The 19326-nt window shown below is 35.5% G+C and overlaps 1 protein-coding gene across 1 annotated transcript in view; it reads left to right on the top strand.

The window, feature by feature from the left end:
* The window catches only part of LOC148950829 (uncharacterized), a 41708-nt gene extending 23790 nt beyond the window's left edge, over nt 1-17918 (top strand). The window contains exon 3 of the mRNA XM_089090030.1: nt 17537-17918. Coding sequence (XP_088946156.1) covers nt 17537-17689 — 153 coding nt within the window. The 3' untranslated portion in view covers nt 17690-17918. The remainder of the gene's footprint in view (nt 1-17536) is intronic.
* Nucleotides 17919-19326: the final 1408 nt, after the last annotated feature.

Here is a 19326-nt window from a genome sequence, read left to right as displayed (position 1 = left end):
TATTTGTCCTTGTCAGCATTCAATTCTACAATAACTCTATTATGTGCATACACTTTCTCGAAGTATTTCATTTTCACTTTTTCATCATTGCTATTATTCTATTCAATGATGATATCTGATGGTAAACTAGTACTATTAACGTTCATTGATGCTTTGCTTTTCATTGAATGTCTTTAATTTCCTTGGCGATGTTATATGTTCATGCCCTTGTAATTTTGCTCTCGATTACTCTGTCTATTACCATATAATTTTTACAAATGTTACAGTTCCGACACAAAGACATGATATGATTTATGACATTGATGCTGGAATACGCTTGTCTTGCTTTTACGTTCGGTTGAATGGTAATACCAGAACAATGATGATATGATTTTTCAAAAGGTAATGTGTTACCAGAAGCATAAGCAAGAAGTTGGCCTTAGTCATCAACTATTAGTTTTAGGCTTGAATTATCTTTGAGCAATATCATCTCTGGAAATTTAATTCTGGCATATCCACCATAATCGATGTTAAATTTTTTCGATACTCATATGAAATTCAATCTCTGACTGCTACAACAACTCTTACATACGTTTCCAATGATGCCACCATTAGTGCTTGTTTCGCAATTCAAATATTTGTCCTCGTCAGCATTCAATGCTATGACAACTCTATGATGTAAACACACTTTCTCGACAAAATTCATCTTTACTTTTTTTAAATAAGACTTACATGTTTATCCTTCGCGTGCACAATCAATAATGATCGAAAACATAGAATAAACCAAGTATTATCGACGACCAGCCATAGAGTACCAGGGGGGTGGCCGAAAAAGAAAAAAAAGTGGCCCTGGAAGTGAGGACATGTAGCCCAACCATCAGAAGAAATTGTCTGTCCAGTATGCATCTCAAATTATCGTGGTATGCATATTCTCAGGAGGATGACATAAATGATGGGTCGAAACAGATCACTGTTAACATCTACCAAAAATCCAATTAATAAATCGAATGTGCAAATAACTTGTTACGATATTGTGTCACTTAACATCAGTTGACCAACTTCCCAGAAACAATACATTGAATATATTTCTAAAATCATAATATTTTCAATGGCTTGTTGGCTCAGTCGAGTAACGTTTCATTCTTTTACCTTAAGAGATAATGGGTCTCACGTTCGATTCCAACATCAAACACAAATTTCATAAAATCCATGGGAAGTTGCTTAGAAACTAAAAAACATGTCGTTGGAAAAGAAAACTCAAAATAAAAGCATTCCAACAATACACTTAGGCAATCATTCCGACAAGACACATATGCAATCATTCCGACAAGACACATAGGCAATCATTCCGACAAGATACAAATGCAATCATTCCGACAAGACAAATATCCCACCATACAGCAAGAGCCTTATTACAACAAGAAATGATGGATGGATTTTTATGTGTATTGTGTAGTGTTTATTTAGATGTTTATGTGTATGGATGTTATTGTAGGGAGGGTGTTGTGTATTGATGTACGGTTGGTTATGTGTGTTATTATATGGTTGGTTATGTGTCTTGGTTTATGATTGGTTATGTGTATTGTATGGTGTTTAATCGGATGTTTGAGTGTATGTATGTCTATTGTTTATTGTATTGATGTTTATTTGATGTTTATTGTATGGATGTATGGATGCTAGATTCTATTGTATGGATGGTGTTGTGTATTGATGTATGGTTGGTTATGTGTATTGATGTATGTTTGGCCTGTTGTATGGTGGTCCTCTTGAATGGTGGCTTGTATAGTGGGCCTCTTGTATGGTGGGGGGACTGTCTGCTTGTATGGTGGGGGTACTGTCCGCTTGTATGGTGGGGGGACTGTCTGCTCGGAGATATTACTACATTACGGTGTTTTTATTTTGTTGGCAGTGTGTCTTGTTGTATGGTGGGTATACTGTCTGCTTGTATGGTTTGGGGACTGTCTGCTCGGAGATATTACTACATTACGGTGTGTTATTATATGGTTGGTTATGTGTATTGTTGTATGGTGGGGGTACTGTCTGCTTGTGTGGTGGGGGGACTGTCTGCTCGGAGATATTGCTACATTACTACTCCCCGTACCTTGGGGAGTTGTATCGACACCGGAATTTCGTTATATCATCTTTGGACTATTTTTAACAAAATGGATATCTCGAAATTTTTAAAGGATGCATTTGGGAAAAGAGGGTTTGGGGGGGTAGTTGCCCTCCGATCCCTTTTGTATCTTCAAAAGGGCACTAGAACTTCCGATTTCCAATCGAAAGAGCCCCCTCCGAAGTTTATGTGACGACCCCTTCCATATTAAGTTCCTTTGGGAAAAAAATGAAACATAGGACTATAACTTTGCCTCTGAAAAGTGAACTAGAACTTTCAATTTCCAATCAAATTAGCCCTCTCTAAAGTTTATACGAGTATTCCTTCCATAAGAACCATATATGCCCCAAGGGCATAACATACAATAACAAACCCCGAGCCGTGGGGGGTTGTGTGGACACCAAAGATTTTGTTGTCTAACCTTCTATCTATTTTTAACAAAATGTCTATCTCAAAATTGCTATTTGATGCGTTTGGGGATACAGGGCATGTCGGGGGAGGGGTGCTAGTTGCCCTCCAATCTCTTTTGAATCTTAAAAAGTGAACTAGGACTTTCCCTTTCCAAACAAATGAGCCATCTCTGAAGTTTATACGAGCATCCTTTCCATAAGAACCATATATGCTCCCAGGGCATAACTTGAAACGCTTCCCTCGGCCCTGGGAGATTGTGTTGACACCAGACCTTTCAACCTTTTAACTTTTTATTCAACCTTTTTAACCTTTTATCCAACCTATTAACTAATTTTAAAAAAATTGCTATCTCAAAATTTGTATCTGATACATTTGGGGAAAAAGGGCGTGGACGGAGTGCTAGTTGCCCTTTGATCTCTTTTGACTCTTAAAAAGTCAACTAGTACTTTCACTTTACAAGCGAATGAGCCTTCCCTAAAGTTTATACGAGCACCCCTTTCAAAAGAACCATATATACCCCTAGGGCATAACTTACAACGCCTACCCCCGGGCCCTGGGGGTTTATCCCGTCACTGAAATTTTTTTATCTTACCCTTGAACTATTTTTAACAAAATGGCTATCTCAAAATTTTTACCTGATGTGTTTAAGGGTAAAAAAGTGGGTGGGAGGCTAGCTGCCCTCCGATCACTTTTGACTCTTTAAAGTGAACCACAACTTTCAATTACCAATCAAATGAGCCCTTTCTGAAGTTTATACGAGCATCCGTAGGAACCATATATACCCCCAGGGCATAACTTATAACGCTTGCCTCCGGGCCCTGGGGGGCTTTGTCGACAATGAAGTTTTGTTATTTGACCTTTGAACTATTTTTAACTAAATGTCCATCTCAAAATTTTTATCTGATGCATTTGAGGAAAAAGGGGTAGTGGGGGGGCTAGCTACCCTCCGATCACTTTTGATTCTTAAAAAGTGAGCTAGAACTTTCAATTTCCAATCAAATGAGCCCTCTCTGAAGTTTTTTCAGGCATCCCTTCCATAAGAACCTTATATTCCCCCAGGGTATAACGTATAACGCCTGCTCCCGAGCCCTGCGGGGTCGTGTCGACACCAAAGTTTCTCCATCTTACCTTTGAACTATTTTAAACAAAAGAGCTATCTAAAATTTTTATCTGATGCAATTGGCTAAAAAAAGGTGTGGGATGGGGAGGCTAGTTGCCCTCCGATATCTTTCGACTCTGAAAAAATGAACCAAAACTTTCAATTTCCAATCAAATGTGCCTTCTTTGAACTTTATACAAGCATCCATTTCGTAACAACCATGTATTCCCCCAGGGCATAACTTACAACACCTGCCCCCGGGCCCTGGGTGGTTGTGTCGACACCAGAGTTTTTGTTATATGATCTTTGAACTATTTTAAAAAAAATGGCTATTACAAAATTTTTATCGGTTGTATTTTTTTTTGGGGGGGGGGGGGAAGGGCGTGGAAAAGCGGGGGCAGTTGTCCTCCAATCACTTTTGACTCTGAAAAAGTGAACAAGAACTTTTAATTTCTCATAAAATGAGCCCTCTCTAAAGTTTATTCGCGCATCCCTTCTATAAGAACCCTATTTGACCCCAGGGCATAACTTACAACGCCTGCCCACTGACCCCGGGAGGTTGTGTCGACCCCGGAGTTTTAGTTATATCATCCTTAAACTTTTCTCAATAAAATTGCTAACTCAAAATTTTTATCAGATGTATTTGGGGGGAAATGGGGGGCGTTTGCTGTCCTCCGATCACTTATGACCCCTAAAAAGGGCACTAGAACTCTAGATTTTCAATCGAATGAGCCCCCTTTGAAGTTTATACGACAACTCCGTTCATTTGAAGCGCCTCAGGGGAAAAAATAAATAATCATAATAATCAAACTTTGGAGCCGTATGGCCTTTACTATAGGCAAAAAAGGAAATATGTATCTGTAAAACGCCATACTCAACGTAAGGTAACTTAACCACCTAGCATAGGAAGTGACGTGACGTTGATAGTACGAAATCTGCTTTAACCCAACTATTACTACTACTAATAGTAATTCCTTGCAGTATCAGACAGCCTAAGGCTAATATAGCGGCTCAAGCCCAACCTCTATCCCAATCTTCTCCAAGCTGACCCCTTACATAATGATGGCAGCCAGACCGAAGAGCCAACTTCCTCTATTCCTTTTAGTGACAACCAGAGATCAATTACAGTTTTTCTACATACCTCCGCATTGCAAATGACTAAATGAGTTACAAGATCACTGAAAGGTTTTAGCTTCTAAGATCATGATTGCAGTGGTAGCTGCAACCTAGTAAAGAGCGAACCACAGCCCATAGTAACCAAAAATTTAAAACACACTTTGAAAAATTCAACGGGATGAGAAAAAAATTCCCATCTGACACTGATTCAGGAATAGTAACTATTATTTCGGTTAATTTTAAAAGTAAAAGTTTATTGCAAAAACAAATTTATGGTGATTTTGAAAAAAAAAGCCTGAAACACCCTAAAATGGGGTCAGATCAAAATAAAAGTGTAGAGTTGGAATTAGGATGGTCGAAAACCTTATATAGGACAATTATAGTCCTCCACCTTGAACAACAAGGAAAATTACTTTTTTGCATGGACAGCGCTGATGTGTCTCCTTTTTTTCACCAGGGCTAGCAGGCTATCAGAACATCATAGAGAGATTTTTCATGGCTCATTTAAAAGCTATTTTTCATATCTACCTGCTTGTTTTAAACTCGACCATCTCACTCTTTTAACAACCTGCATACAGAAGGCATGTTGTGATTCAGTTCACCTTTCCCTCTCAATATTTCCTGAAACTTTCACATTCATACCCTTTGGCATAGTTGTAATAGTAGTTGCAGTAGTAGTCTTAGTGCTAGTAGCAATAGCATTAGTATTAACAATAATATTAGTAGTACTAGTAACAACAGTATTATTAAAATATTGCCCTTTGGTCAGTTGAACATCCCCCTCATCAAGTCCTGGAACTATCTATTTAATACAATTAGCCGTTTATAAGGCATTACCGATATGTCTTTTTGATAACCTGTATATTCATATACATCCTGAAATTTTCTTCTTAATACTCTTAGCCTTACAATTAGTTGCAATAGAAGTAGTAGTTGTATTAGTAGTAGTAGTAGTAGTAGTAGTAGTAGTAGTAGTATATACAATTAAAAGTTCAATGGGGACAAATCCTTTTATTTGACAGTGAAACAAAAAAAATCTCTGAATATTTTGGTCACATATACGGTTGGCCACCTTCAGCAGATAAACTAAAGTAATACAAATAAAACAGCATGTAGTTTGTCAAAAACTTGACACAGCAGTACCTCAAGAGTGTTCCACATTGTGAAGTTCAGGGTACTTCAGGGTAAGTTTTGGCGGATACTGAAATGACAGAAAGGCATTATGTGTATATTGTTAATGCTACAGCTACGATCGCTGTAACTAATGACGCTAAGGGTGTTAAGGTGAAACTTTTAAGGACAGTTTAGGGGGAGTTTCAAGCAAAGGAAAAAACTATATGAATACAGGTTTTCAATTTTTCAAACACATCCAATCAAAATTTTACGATATTTTTTTGTTCAGGATAGTTGAATAGTCCAGTAACTATGTCTCTATGGATATTGGTTATGTTAACTCCTCAAAGTTATGCAATTTCATCATTATGCTTGACAATTAAATGTTCCTTTAAAACTAAATCAAAAGGAACTGGGTGTATGCTGCTTACCAGTAAAATATCTTAGCAACATCCCATAAACGACTGAGGGTATTAAGTTGGAACTTTTAGGGCTACTACTATTACTGTTTCTTCTTCTACGATCTAACTAAATGAAAAAGGTGTAAGTGTATCCAGGTTTTCAAAAAGCACAGATACAATGTTTTGGGAGTGGTATTAAGTTTTTTTGTCTGGTCAACTTAAGAAGGTATAAAACCATATTAAACAATACTATTCGTGTCGAGAGTTGCAAAAGGGTGTATGTTGTTAAAATTGTTGAAAAATTTTGTACAACATACAAATAGTAAGTCAAACTATAATTTTTTATAGAATTTTTTTTTGTTTTGACATTACTTTCTTTTTCAATGAAAAGACTTTGTCAATAAAAAACATACAGAAATTAGTTTTAAAAAGTTTTCCCACAAAATAAGATTTTCAAAGAAAAGTAAAGAGCTCCAACCCAGTTTAAAACAAAAATGAGCTGAATAAGTTCAAATAATCTTTTAAACATAAAACTACCACAAATCACCATCAATAAATAAATGAAACCTTAAACGAGCAGAAATAACAACAAATAACCGAGTTGGCACCCCACCCCCCATGGGTGGCAACCCCATGGCTTCTAAGGACCAGAACATAAATTTTCACTTTACTGAAATAAAGAAATAGATGCGGATTGATAGTTTTATATACATAACAGATTCTTGTTTCTTAAACTTTTAATAACTTGATCTATTAAAGTTAAAAAAGGGAAATCATAAAGAAGAAGAAGAAGGATTTATTGAAAAAAAACATATCAACAAAAAAATATTGCTGCCTCCCCTAAAAAGCAAAGCTTGTCCGTGGGGGAGGTAGAGAAAACAAAATCCTTAAAACAAAGAACACTTGGCCACCGACACCACTAATACCATCACACTAAACAATAAATACAAAATATTATCATATATTATACATCCTCTGGGAACATCATATCAACAAAACACCCACAATAAATAAATCAATTAATCAGTCAAAACTCATATTCAGCAAAAAGCAGTTCCTTAATGATTTTTCTAAAAATATTGGGGTCACTAATAGTCTTAATATCACTATTCAAACTATTCCATTTCCGCGTACCTCTATAAAGAACAGAAAAACATGAACGGGAAGATATACCTCTAGGTACACAGAAGTCCGCGCTACCCCTTATATCATGAGAATGAACAGTAGACCTAATGGACAATAAATCACCAAAACAACGAGGCTGAACATCCTGCTGCAGTCCAAAAATAAACCACAATACATAGAATTCACGAAGGCCTGCAGCCGGCAAAATTTTTAAAGTTGGGTAAATTTCTCGAACTAGACATACGTGGAGATATACCGGCTAAAATTCTTACTTCATGATTTTGTAGAACTCTTATTGGTTTTAGGGTAGAAGAAAAAGTAGACAACCAAATACTTGAACAATAAAGTATATACGGGTGTATTAGGGAAACATAAAGATGGCAAAGGACAGACTTGGGAAAACAATGTTGGATTTTCTTCATTATATCAAGATTTCTTGCCAGAATTTTGCTTGTTATAGTTACATGTTCCTTAAAAGATAAAGTTTCATTTATTACAATCCCAAGGTATTTAACAGACGCAGTTCGTTTTAGAACACCATTAGGCAAATCTAAGTCCTTTACCCATTGGTAAAAGTTTGATGATCGCGAGCAAATAATAAAATAAGAATTAGCCTTGTTAATCCTTAATTCATTTACCCTCAGCCATGCTGTAATTCTATTAACTGATTCCTTCATGGAAATCTGCAGCAGCTCCGCTGTCTTAGCTGTGCTAATGACTGTTGTGTCATCAGCAAAAAGTAAAACTGTTTCATTAGTCGGGTTTATCGTTAGTTCATTTATTCTATAGCAAAAATTATTTAGACAATTTGGTAAATCATTAATAAATATCAATAATAAAATAAGACCGAGAACTGATCCTTACGGAACATCTATTTCAATACGCTTTTTTTCGGAAGAAGAATCATTTAGTTGGACATACTGATAACGATTACTTAAAAAACTTCCTAAAAAATGTAATGATTTACACCTCAAACAATATACCTCACACTTCTTGAGTAGAAATGTATGATTCACAGTGTCAAAAGCTTTCATCAGATCTAAAAATATAGCTCCTATTTTGAAACCTTCATCTAATGCATCATTAATAATAGTTGTCAAATAAATCATCACCTGTTCCGTTGTCCTTTTTCTACGGAACCCAAATTGTGTCTCTACCAGTAACTTATGATCCTCCAAAAAACTCATTCTAATACTAAAACACTCCTCTAAAACACAGGAAATGATGGGTAAAACAGATATCGGTCTATAATTTCCTGGGTCATTTTGAATACCACCCTTATGAATTGGGGTTATACGGGCAACTTTAAAACAATCTGGGAATTTTTCTTGACAAAAACAATCATTAATTAACCCACATAAAACATCAGCTATAACAGGATAAAATACATTTAAGTGTTTTTAGAGTAATATGGTCGCTACCAGATGAATTACTACGCGACCCATAAATAATTTTTTAATTTCATCAACTGTTAGAAGTCTAAGGTGAAGAGACACATCACTGGGGTCCCTCAGTAAGGACTCGGACGTCGGATCACCACTATCAAGTACAACTTACATAGCTAAATTCAGACCAATATTCGAAAAATAACTCTGAAATTCATTGCATATGTCCTTTTCAGAATTCAAATTCTTTCCCATTAAGCTAACTAATTCATCAGGTACACTATTTATTTTTAATCCAATTACTTCTTTTATTAGTCCCCAGGTTTTCTTAGGGTATCCTTCGACCTCCTTAAGCTTTTTCTCAAAATATTTCTTTTTTTCATTTCTTAAAATTGTATTCAACCTATTTCGATAAATATTATATAATTGCTTATTTTTTTGTGTCGGGTTAATTATTTGAGCTCTAAACAATTTATCTCTTACATTTATTTGCTTCGAAATCACAAGACTAATCCAAGGTTTTTACTTGAGTGCTTACTCTTAAACGGTTTCAATATGACTACTTGACTTATCAAACTCTGTAACTTTTCATAAAATAACACAAATTTTGAATTAGTGTCCTGAACATCGCCGAGAACATCGTAACAATCCACCTTTTCTACATAATTTTCAAGTTTTACCATCGCACTTTTACTGATCAATGGAATCCTTGATTTTGTGCCTTTAACCCCCTTCGTGACAGTTCTAAAGCTAGCGAAACTCCAAAGTGGTCAGATACATCGTTGATAAGGACCCTGGGAAGACTCAAGGGTACATTAGAAAGGATGTTATCCAGAAGCTTAGCTGATGTTCCCGTAATTCTTGTAGGGATATTTATACAAGGATGAAACCCATTAGATAAACTTCTATTAATAAATTCAGTGCTAGCAGATGACTGATCAGTAAGGTGAATATTAAAGTCCCCCATAATAAAACATGGCATAGAGTTAATTGGAAGTTTCATTAATTGTTCTTCAAATAGGTCCATAAAGTCTTGGAGCAGGCTCTGTGGAGGTTTATATACTACAACAATACAAAAATTCAAATTCTCTCTAGTTATATGTAAAACAAAACACTCGCAAACTTTCTCTCTATATATTGTAAGATCTTCTCTTATTGAAACCTTATAATCAGCCTGAATGTAAGCTGCTAGGCCTCCATGTTGGTAATACTCGCGATTCCTTACATATAAATTATACCCATGGATAGGTAGTAATTGCGAGTTATTATCATTTAACCACGTTTCAGTTAAAGCGATCATCTGAAAGACATTAGTATTTATTAATTCCGAAAAAAAATTATGCGCAGAATTCAATCCCTGACAATTCAAATGAAAAATGTCAAGGCCGAAATGGCCCCTATCACAATACAAGGGTAGTGCCCCTTCTTTAAAAATATACCTTGATGGTTCATTTGTGAAAATCTCAGTGGCATTAATATCTAAATTTCTATTTATCCTTTCATTAAACTGGCTGGAAAAATCAACCCTTCGACTTTCAAGTTGCAGGACATTGCTGTTCCCAGTAGGAAAACGATATCTCTAACCATCATCAATAAAAGTTAATGTATGTGACGGTAGAGGGTGGCGGTGGCAAAAAAATCATTATCTACTAAACATATATCTAGACCTAGATAAATACAAAAAAAAATAACAAAATATATTCCGGCAAAGCGGACATACAATTTAAAATAACACATTATTGCAAGCTTCATGGCACAAGGCAAAACCATTCAAAAAAAGACATCAGCCCGCTACCACCCACTCAAAATAATTTCACATTAACAAACATTTTAAATTATTTATTCAAAAATAAAAATTATCATTAACCCAAACATTTCAAATTCATCACTATCAACTTTTCCATATCTATTTGATTAAACCAAGCGAAAAAGAAAAGATAATTAACCAATAAGTAAACTAAACACATTCAATAAAACACTCATTTTTTAGCACCTCTGGAAGCTGTGGAGGGAGGAGGCTTATGTGCTAGTTCCTCAATCTATTCATCACACGTAAACTTCACTTTCGTACCACCAGGACGTTCAAACTGGAGATGTGGTGGAAAAGTGTTTGATACCCATGAAATGATACCCATCGTTTTAAGACACAATTTTTTTTCATATAGTTTTTTTCTTGCCTCTCTCACAGAAAATGGGGCATCATCACTCACATAAATGTATCACTCATATAAAATGTATTTTGTTTTCAGTAAAGCGTGAATTATGTTTTGGTCCTCAAAAGGCCTGGAGGGAGTCAGAATCAAAAGACATGGGGGGTATAAAACTTCCAATTTCAATAAAATCCTTATATGTCTCTGGGGCACAGTTTCCAACCCTTGCCTCTGGGCTGTGGGGGGATGTCGACCCTAGAGGCATTGTTACACGGTCTTTTGACTGTTTTGAACCAAATAGCTATTTTAAAATTTCAATTGGATGCATTTATCGAAAATAGGGCGTGAGGGGGGGGGGGGCTTAGTTGCCCTCCAATTACTTTAACCTCTTAAAAAGGGAACTATGACTTGCAATTTCCAACCAAATGAACCTCCTCCAAAATTTATGCAACAACCCTTCCATAAAAACCTTATACAGTATGCCTCCGGGGCATAGAATAAAGTAGAATTTAATTTTAAAATTTTTCACAGCATGGCTGCCGAATTTGAATTTCACATGTCACAAATACCAATAGTACATATGTATCGTAACGAAAAGTTTTGTCATCACTGATGTTCACGTCGGGTGAATTTGACCTTCACGTCAAACATAATCCATTGTACAAAGTATATAAATAAAATGAGTCAAAACTTATTAAAAAAAAAAAACGACAAAAAAAAACGTAAAACTAATGTAGGCTGGGAGGGGGCCTACGCCTTCGCTGGTATTGAGAGATCTCTAATGCCACCAGAGTAACCTGGCAGTACCTCAGGGGTCAGGGTAGCTTCCACGCACCACGAATTTCTACGTATCCCGTCTCTGACGGTTTCCACAACCGTCAGGGTTCTGACAAGTGTACTTCCTCCGTGGTATAAAAGTTCCACACTACTTGGTTCCAGGCACCATAAGGATTAAACTCACCAATTCTCTTTGTTTTCCCTACCGGAAAAATATTTCATAGCACAGTGTTCGCCCTGTAAAACCAACTCTCTCTGTAGACGGATAACCTACATCAATCTAGGCTAATTAAACAAGTCAAAAGTAGCAAACAAAATCACACTTCTTTTCCAATCAAGATCTATATAAACTGAAAAAGTAAACTTTTCTTGTCCTTATACAAGGAAAGCCACCTGGGTGCAGCGTACAGAGTCCAGCCAATCCAAGCCCTCACTGGGTGCAACCTTAAGCTCAAATGAATTAAGTGTCAAGCTCAAGTGTGACATCGTCAAGTAGTGTCATAATTAAGCTTTTAATATTTCGTTGACAAACATCAAGTGCAGACAGGCCGTCTACGTGCTTCCATCGATCTGTTTGGTTCATTCATGAGGTTAATAATCATTATAAGGAATAAAATGGGACCCATCAGGGTTCCTTAGGGGACCCCACAAAAGATAGGAAGGGGATCGGAATAAAGATTTTCATATTTAAGCACTTGAGAACAATTTGCTAAAAAAGAGGTAATAATTTTAACTAAATCAGGTCGTATACTTTACGACCTAATGGGTTTCAATAAATGAAACCCAGAACAAACAGAAAATAAAATAAGTCAAACTCAAAACGAGCAGAAATTGATTTGAGTAGGGTTCTAATCCTTATGCTTTCTAAAAGCTAGAATATAATTTGTACTTTACTGAAAAAATTCAAATGAATTTACTAAAAAAATGTGCACTGTCAGTTTAATATACACATGCTGATATTTATTCCTTAAAATCTTAATTAATTTTTGATTTCTTAAAGTTATAAAAGTGAAAACATTTAGAAGAATTTTTTCAGTAAAGTACAAATTATATTAGGCTGCGCAATTGCGCTGCCTAAGTAAGGAACGATGTTGGCACAATGTATTTTTTTTTTCATACCAGGGCACTTCGTATCGAAGGAGTTGTCGTAAAAATTTCGAAAAGGGCTTACTCGATTGGAAATTGGAATGGCTAGTGCCCTTTTTAATAGTGGAAAGTAATTGGAAGGCAGGTAACATCCCTTCCACGCCCACCATTTCACCGAATACATCCAATCAAAATTTTGAGAGAGCCATTTTGTTCAGCGTAGTTGATTTCTAGATAGAAATTATGTTTTCGAGGAGGACACTCCCCCCACAGCCCGCAGGGCAAGGGTTGTAAGTTACCCCCTGGGGGCATATAAGGTTTTTGTAGAAAGCTTTGTCGTAGAAACTTCAAAATACAAATGAATGTGCATTGTCAGTTTAATATACATATACTGATATTTAGTAACAAAATGTTAATATTATTGATTTATTAAAGTTATAAAAGTAAAAACGTTTATATTTTTTTTAGTAAAATGCAAATTTATGTTCTGGCCTTGGGAAGCCATAGGGGTTTTTAGCCAAACTTATGTTAATTTCTGCTCGTTTAGAGTTTGACTGGATATTTATTGCAATTTCTGTTCGTTTTAGGTTTCATTTATTTATCGATGCTGATTTGATGTAGTTTCACGCTTGGTAGATTATTTGATTTTATTTTTGCTCATTTTTTGTTTAATGAAGTTCTTTACTTTTCTTTGAAAAAATAATTTTGTGGAAAAAGTTTATTCAATTAATGAAAATTAAGACTACGCTCGTTTGCGTCTCCTGCTATAAAAATGCCAGCCTTTGGGTACTTTTTCGTCACAAAGTCAAGACTCGCCTGTAGCCTATCATGAAAATTACAACGAGAACAAGAATTCGGTCCGGGTGAACATTAAATGAGCAAATGATTAAACTACTGTAAGACCGAGGCAGGCATTTCAGATTAGTAGATATCCAAGTGATTTCATCGCAATCACCTAGTCCTGCCACATGGATAAGAAAAGGAGATAGAAATCCTTTGCCAAAATCATTACTCCTACCCCTTTTTTCCCCAATGGGTGGTCAGCCAGGCGTAAATTCAAAAACTTCGGAAAACCAGTCATTTTAAGGAGATCTAGATTTTGTGCCTGAACTTCAGTAACTGCAATTACATCAATATGGTTTAATTTTGCTGTTGCTACTAACTCAACTAAATATTCAAAATTCCACATTTTAGCGTTCGTAAGCAGGAAAACTGGGAAATAATAGTGTTTTTTATCAAAATCTTTAACAACAGATTTCTTTAAAAAAAACTTTATGCTGAGACAACTTTGGCGGGGTTTAAGTATAAAGGGTAATGCTGGGAGTGGGGAAAAAATCACCTAAAAGTGAAACTATCATTCGGACTATTATAGGAAGGTTTTTATTAGGCTCAAACTTGCCACTCTTGACAGAGGGACTACTAACCCGGTTTTGAAGTGGAAGGGGAAGATGTTTGCTTTTAAAATCTGGGGGTAAATTGAAAGAGCTGTGGGTAAAATTTTCTTCTTTTATAAAATTTTTCTTTATTAAAGAGAGGGAAAGTACATCTTATATCTGAATATTCACGGGTAATCTGTGAAGCTTTAACTGGTTTATTAAACCATCCTTACATTATTAGAGTGAAACTAGGGAGAGGTGGGAATGGAATGTGTGGAGTAGCTGGAGGGCAGACAGGGGCTGGTATGCAATGGCATTCCATGCAATAGGCCTGGCTTAGTGCAAGCTCCAACTTTGGCCCCGGAACCGACCCAGGGAGTGACCTAAGAGGTAGCATAACTTACAAATCTTGCCCTCGGACTCTATGAGGTTGTTTCAACCCCGGAATATTGTTATACGATCTTTGGACTATTTTGAACAAAATGACTATGTTAAAATTTCAATCGGATGAATATGGAGAAAAGAAGGCCTGCGGGGACAGGGTTTAGTTGCCTCCTATCACTTTTAACTCTAAATAAGGAACTAGAAGTTTCAACTTCCAGTCAAATGAGCCGCCCCCAAAGCTTTTGCAACCACTCCTTACGGTTATAAGCATGAATACTAACGAAGCAAAGTTCTCTCCATTTTGAACAAAATGGCTATCTCAAAAGATCGATCGGATGCATATGGAGAAAAGAGGTCATGCGGGTGGGGGGGCTGGGGCTAATTGTCCTTCAATCATTTTTGGTTTTAAAAAAGGGAAATAGAACTTTCAACTTCAAGAATATGTTTGAAAACTATTGGTAGGAAGGCTAAGTCGCTACGACTAGGAATAAGTGAAGGTGATGCTGGGTAACGAGAACGCCGATCAGATGGACAGCTTCACTTACCTAGGTAGTATCAAACAGTTCGAAGCCTCACTCTTTACGCTAAGGTTTGACTCTGTCTCACAACTTTTTTTGAAACAATAAAAGACTTTAGCGTAAAGAGCGAGGCGTTGAGGAGGAGGCAGCCCCTTTCATATACGGGATAATTTCTGTTCGTTTTAAGTTTTAATGTCGCTCCTTGCTCTCAGTTAAAAAAAAAACTTGTTTTTTTATTTAATTACTAGTGAAGATGGAAGGCACAATGAAGATACTAAAAGTAGAATAGCCAAGGCCAGGGGTGTTTTTTTCACAGTTGAAAAAAGTTTGGAAGAATAAAATGTAAGTCTGCGAACCAAGATTAGATTACTGGAAGCTGCAGTGAGACAATTGTCAATGTTTCCGAAGTGTGCTCGCTTTGAATGACGGAGCATATTTGCTCTTGGTCAGGCTACGCAACTCAGCGGACCGGTTATATAAATGTGTTTCAGCGTTTACGCAAAACATATGATGCAATTATTAATGAAAAAGGGTAATCCGTATAAGGGTCCGTATAACTGGGTCTACTGTCGTGCGTGTAATGGCCTCACTACTGTTATGTAAAGCCCAGCCATTACTAATTGGAGGCGAATAAATTTTCTTATTAACAACTAACCTGCATCCAGAATAATTGAATTGTACCGATTCATGTTTTGTCATGTTTCATACTAATTAAATAGCTGTACAGTACTTCCTGATTGGCGTATACAACTTTTTAACTACGACCATTCCTTTTTTACTTCTAATTCTATAACTGAGTTTACTCCGAGATTCTTTTCTCCTTTTTATGCCTCTTACTGTTCTGCTTGCAGAAAGCAGCCTAGGGCACAATTCCTCCATTCTGTGAGCACTAACGAAACTGTCCCCTTATCAATATACCTTTTTTGGTCCCAAAATGAGCAATGGCGAAGAAGAATCTGACTTAATGTTCCAAAAGTTTTTCTTTATTTTAAATTATGTTTGATTAAATCCCTCTTACACCAGAGAGTGCGCACATTTTCAGAGTATCAGCTTTGCCGGTGCCCAGGGTTTAATGCTCTCTTTTTCTCTTCCTTTCGGTGGGCTTGTATAGTCGGTAGCCTTTGTTCAAAAACTAATTATTTTATCACTTTATTATATGTTTCTTATGCTTTTTAATTAATCTTTAAATTTCTTCCTCAATATCCTCCTTCGAATTAAATATTAAAATATAAATTATTTGCTTACTTTGTATTTACAAAATTTTTCTAATTTATTCAAATGAAATAAAAACCATGTTTAATTAAATACGTTTCATATTATTTATGTATTCAAAAATGTTATCCCTATGCTTAGTCAGTTTTAAGGGATTCAAACCTTGTGAACAGTATAGACACTTTACTCTAAAATTTGTCCTGTTCATACCGTATGTTATATAAATATAGATATATCACCTTTATTGATTTTTGGTTCCATTGATTGAAGTCAATGAAACATCTTGGGAAAAACAGGGCAAGAAATACTGGAAACAATTGGTGTAAGGATGTTAACATGACTGCTTATTAGTCGAAGAGTATTATACGTTATAATATTTTTGGATCAATGTAAGGAACCCACTTAGACCTGGATCTCTACGTCGTCTTAAATTTGCTCTTCTCCTCCCAAGGGGAGACTTTGGCGTCAATTGCTATAGTCTTCAACGCCCAAACAACTAATAAAAGTTTTTTTTTCTTGAAGATCATATGGTTGATTTTTTTTCTTTCAGATTGTTAGTCTCCAACGGCCAAACATCACAATGACTAACAAAAGTAATTTTTTTTCTTGAAGATCATATGGTTTATTTTTTTTTATTTCGGATCGTTAGCATATTGTTGACATACATCGTGATGCTAGTCCAACTTAGAGGATGCATAACCCATGCAAACTTATATGAAACTCAAAGGGCTGACTTTTTTTCTTTTAGATTGTTAGCATATTGTTGACATACATCGTGATGCTGGTCCAACTTAGAGAATGCATAACTCAACTCATACAAACTTATATGAAACTCAAATAGCTGACTTTTTTTTCTTTTAGATTGTTAGCATATTGTTAACATACATAGTGATACTGGTCCAACTTAGAGGATGCATAATCCATGCAAACTTATATGAAACTCAAATGGCTGACTGTCTTTTCTTTTAGATTGTTAGCATATTGTTGACATACATCGTGATGCTGGTCCAACTTAGAGAATGTATAACTCATACAAACTTATATGAAACTCAAATGGCTGACTTTTTTTCTTTTAGATTGTTAGCATATTGTTGACATACATAGTGATACTGGTCCAACTTAGAGGATGCATAATCCATGCAAACTTATATGAAACTCAAATGGCTGACTGTTTTTTCTTTTAGATTGTTAGCATATTGTTGACATACATCGTGATGCTGGTCCAACTTAGAGAATGTATAACTCATACAAACTTATATGAAACTCAAATGGCTGACTTTTTTTCTTTTAGATTGTTAGCATATTGTTGACATACATCGTGATACTGGTCCAACTTAGAGGAAGCATAGCCCACACAAACTTATATGAAGAAGCAACAAGAATTGCCAATAATTTAACGCGAACTATTCAAAATATGGCAAACGATTCTCAAATTTCATTCTAAAACTATTTCAATTTTGTTTGTAATGATTGTGATTGTTATGAGTTGATTGTTATGATTGTCATAGTTGTCATTTTTTGTCTATTATTATATTATGACAAATTGTCAATTTTGTCCATTATTATCAACTTTACGTGTGCTTCCATGGCGGAAAACAGAATACTACTGAAAGTATTACCCAATTACTATGTTTTCAAGCACCAGCAGAGATTCGATCATATTTTTGTCTCTAATAACTGTCAGTAAGAGCTGCCGATTTTTTTTGGGGGGAGGGGAGGGGTCTTTAGTCTGGGATTCAAAATCAAAAATTTCCAGGATTTCTGAAGCATTAAACCCCTTAAATGTCTTAGTTTGACAGGCGATTCTAGCCAGATTTGGCATCTGCAATTTCTATTTGTAGTTTTATCCATTGATATTTTGATCCGTTAAATGTCGCTTTAAATATTTTTAATGCTACCACCAAAGGAAAGTTCTTGGGCAGTTTTATTTCAACTTCCCCGCCAAATTAGTGCAAATTCAAGTTTCTAATTCAGAGCTAGAATGTTGCCTCTGTTTTAATTGAGACTGAAACGATTCATTAATTAAATATTTCCCAGGAATCAATTGCAAAATAATACAATGAAAACACGCAACAGTTGGGTAGAGCTGCTAGATTGAATCCTGGAAGAGCCTACATACATATTTGATGTAATAGCGTGACGGATTCTTGTACGGTTTATAGTCTTTTTTAACAAAACTGTTAGATTTCCAATGTATTTAGCTCTGGTTCTCAATAAAGAATGTTTTCTTTCACGTGTATTTTAGGGAATAGGAAATGGATAGTTTTACAGGCTTTTTTCTACTTTTTTCTTGTAATCAGAAACTTTAATTTGACTAGAAATTCCAAAAAATTGTTTTTTAAGGAGCAGTAGCAAAATATCATTTGTTGTATTCAGTTTCACAAACCCTTATCTTAGTGTGGAGCTTTCAATTGCAATAAAACATATTAAAAATTGCACCTCAGGGAACGCAAAATCTGGTTGAACAAACCCTCTTTTAATAGCATTTGATTGGTTATTGATTTGCTGTTGAAGCTTTAATCTGTTCCAATGGCTCCTAAATTGTTGCTGATTAATTTTTCATAGGATGCAAGGATTCACTAGAGGCTGGGAGAGTTGTTTAAAATCATTCTTTGTGATAAAACCATATTTAGTCAGAGAGCAACACAATAAAAATGTTGATATTCAAGGTTTTGGGTTATTAGCAAGCAGTATATATTTTGAGAAAGCAGTCTGTTGTAATCTACCATGCTGAATACGAAAATTGATGTTATATAGTCGAAAAATGGGTGCAACACCCCCATTTCTTCGAATTCCCTAAAAATCTATCTCCACCGACAAAATTCCCTTAAAATGAATAAAAAATTCAAAACCGCTCCAAAATTGCTTAGGTATAGCTCAAATCAAAGGAAATTGAATAATGCTCAATATTCAAATTTTCAAAACTGTTTTATCTTTTGCCGTTCAGTTTTAATCCCTAAAAATCGACGAAAAAGATAACATAATTTATAGCGTTTTTGGAATAATCTTGATCCATCTTGGAAATTGCCTGCATAATGTACATTTTTTATTAATGGATTCTGTAGGAAATTTATTTTTCTA

Source organism: Artemia sp. Qi Xiang Cuo, chromosome 6, assembly GCF_049724085.1.
Source record: "Artemia sp. Qi Xiang Cuo chromosome 6, ASM4972408v1, whole genome shotgun sequence".
Taxonomy (NCBI): domain Eukaryota; kingdom Metazoa; phylum Arthropoda; class Branchiopoda; order Anostraca; family Artemiidae; genus Artemia; species Artemia sp. Qi Xiang Cuo.
The sequence above is the reverse complement of the archived record's forward strand: the minus strand, read 5'-3'. Positions and strand labels throughout refer to the sequence as shown.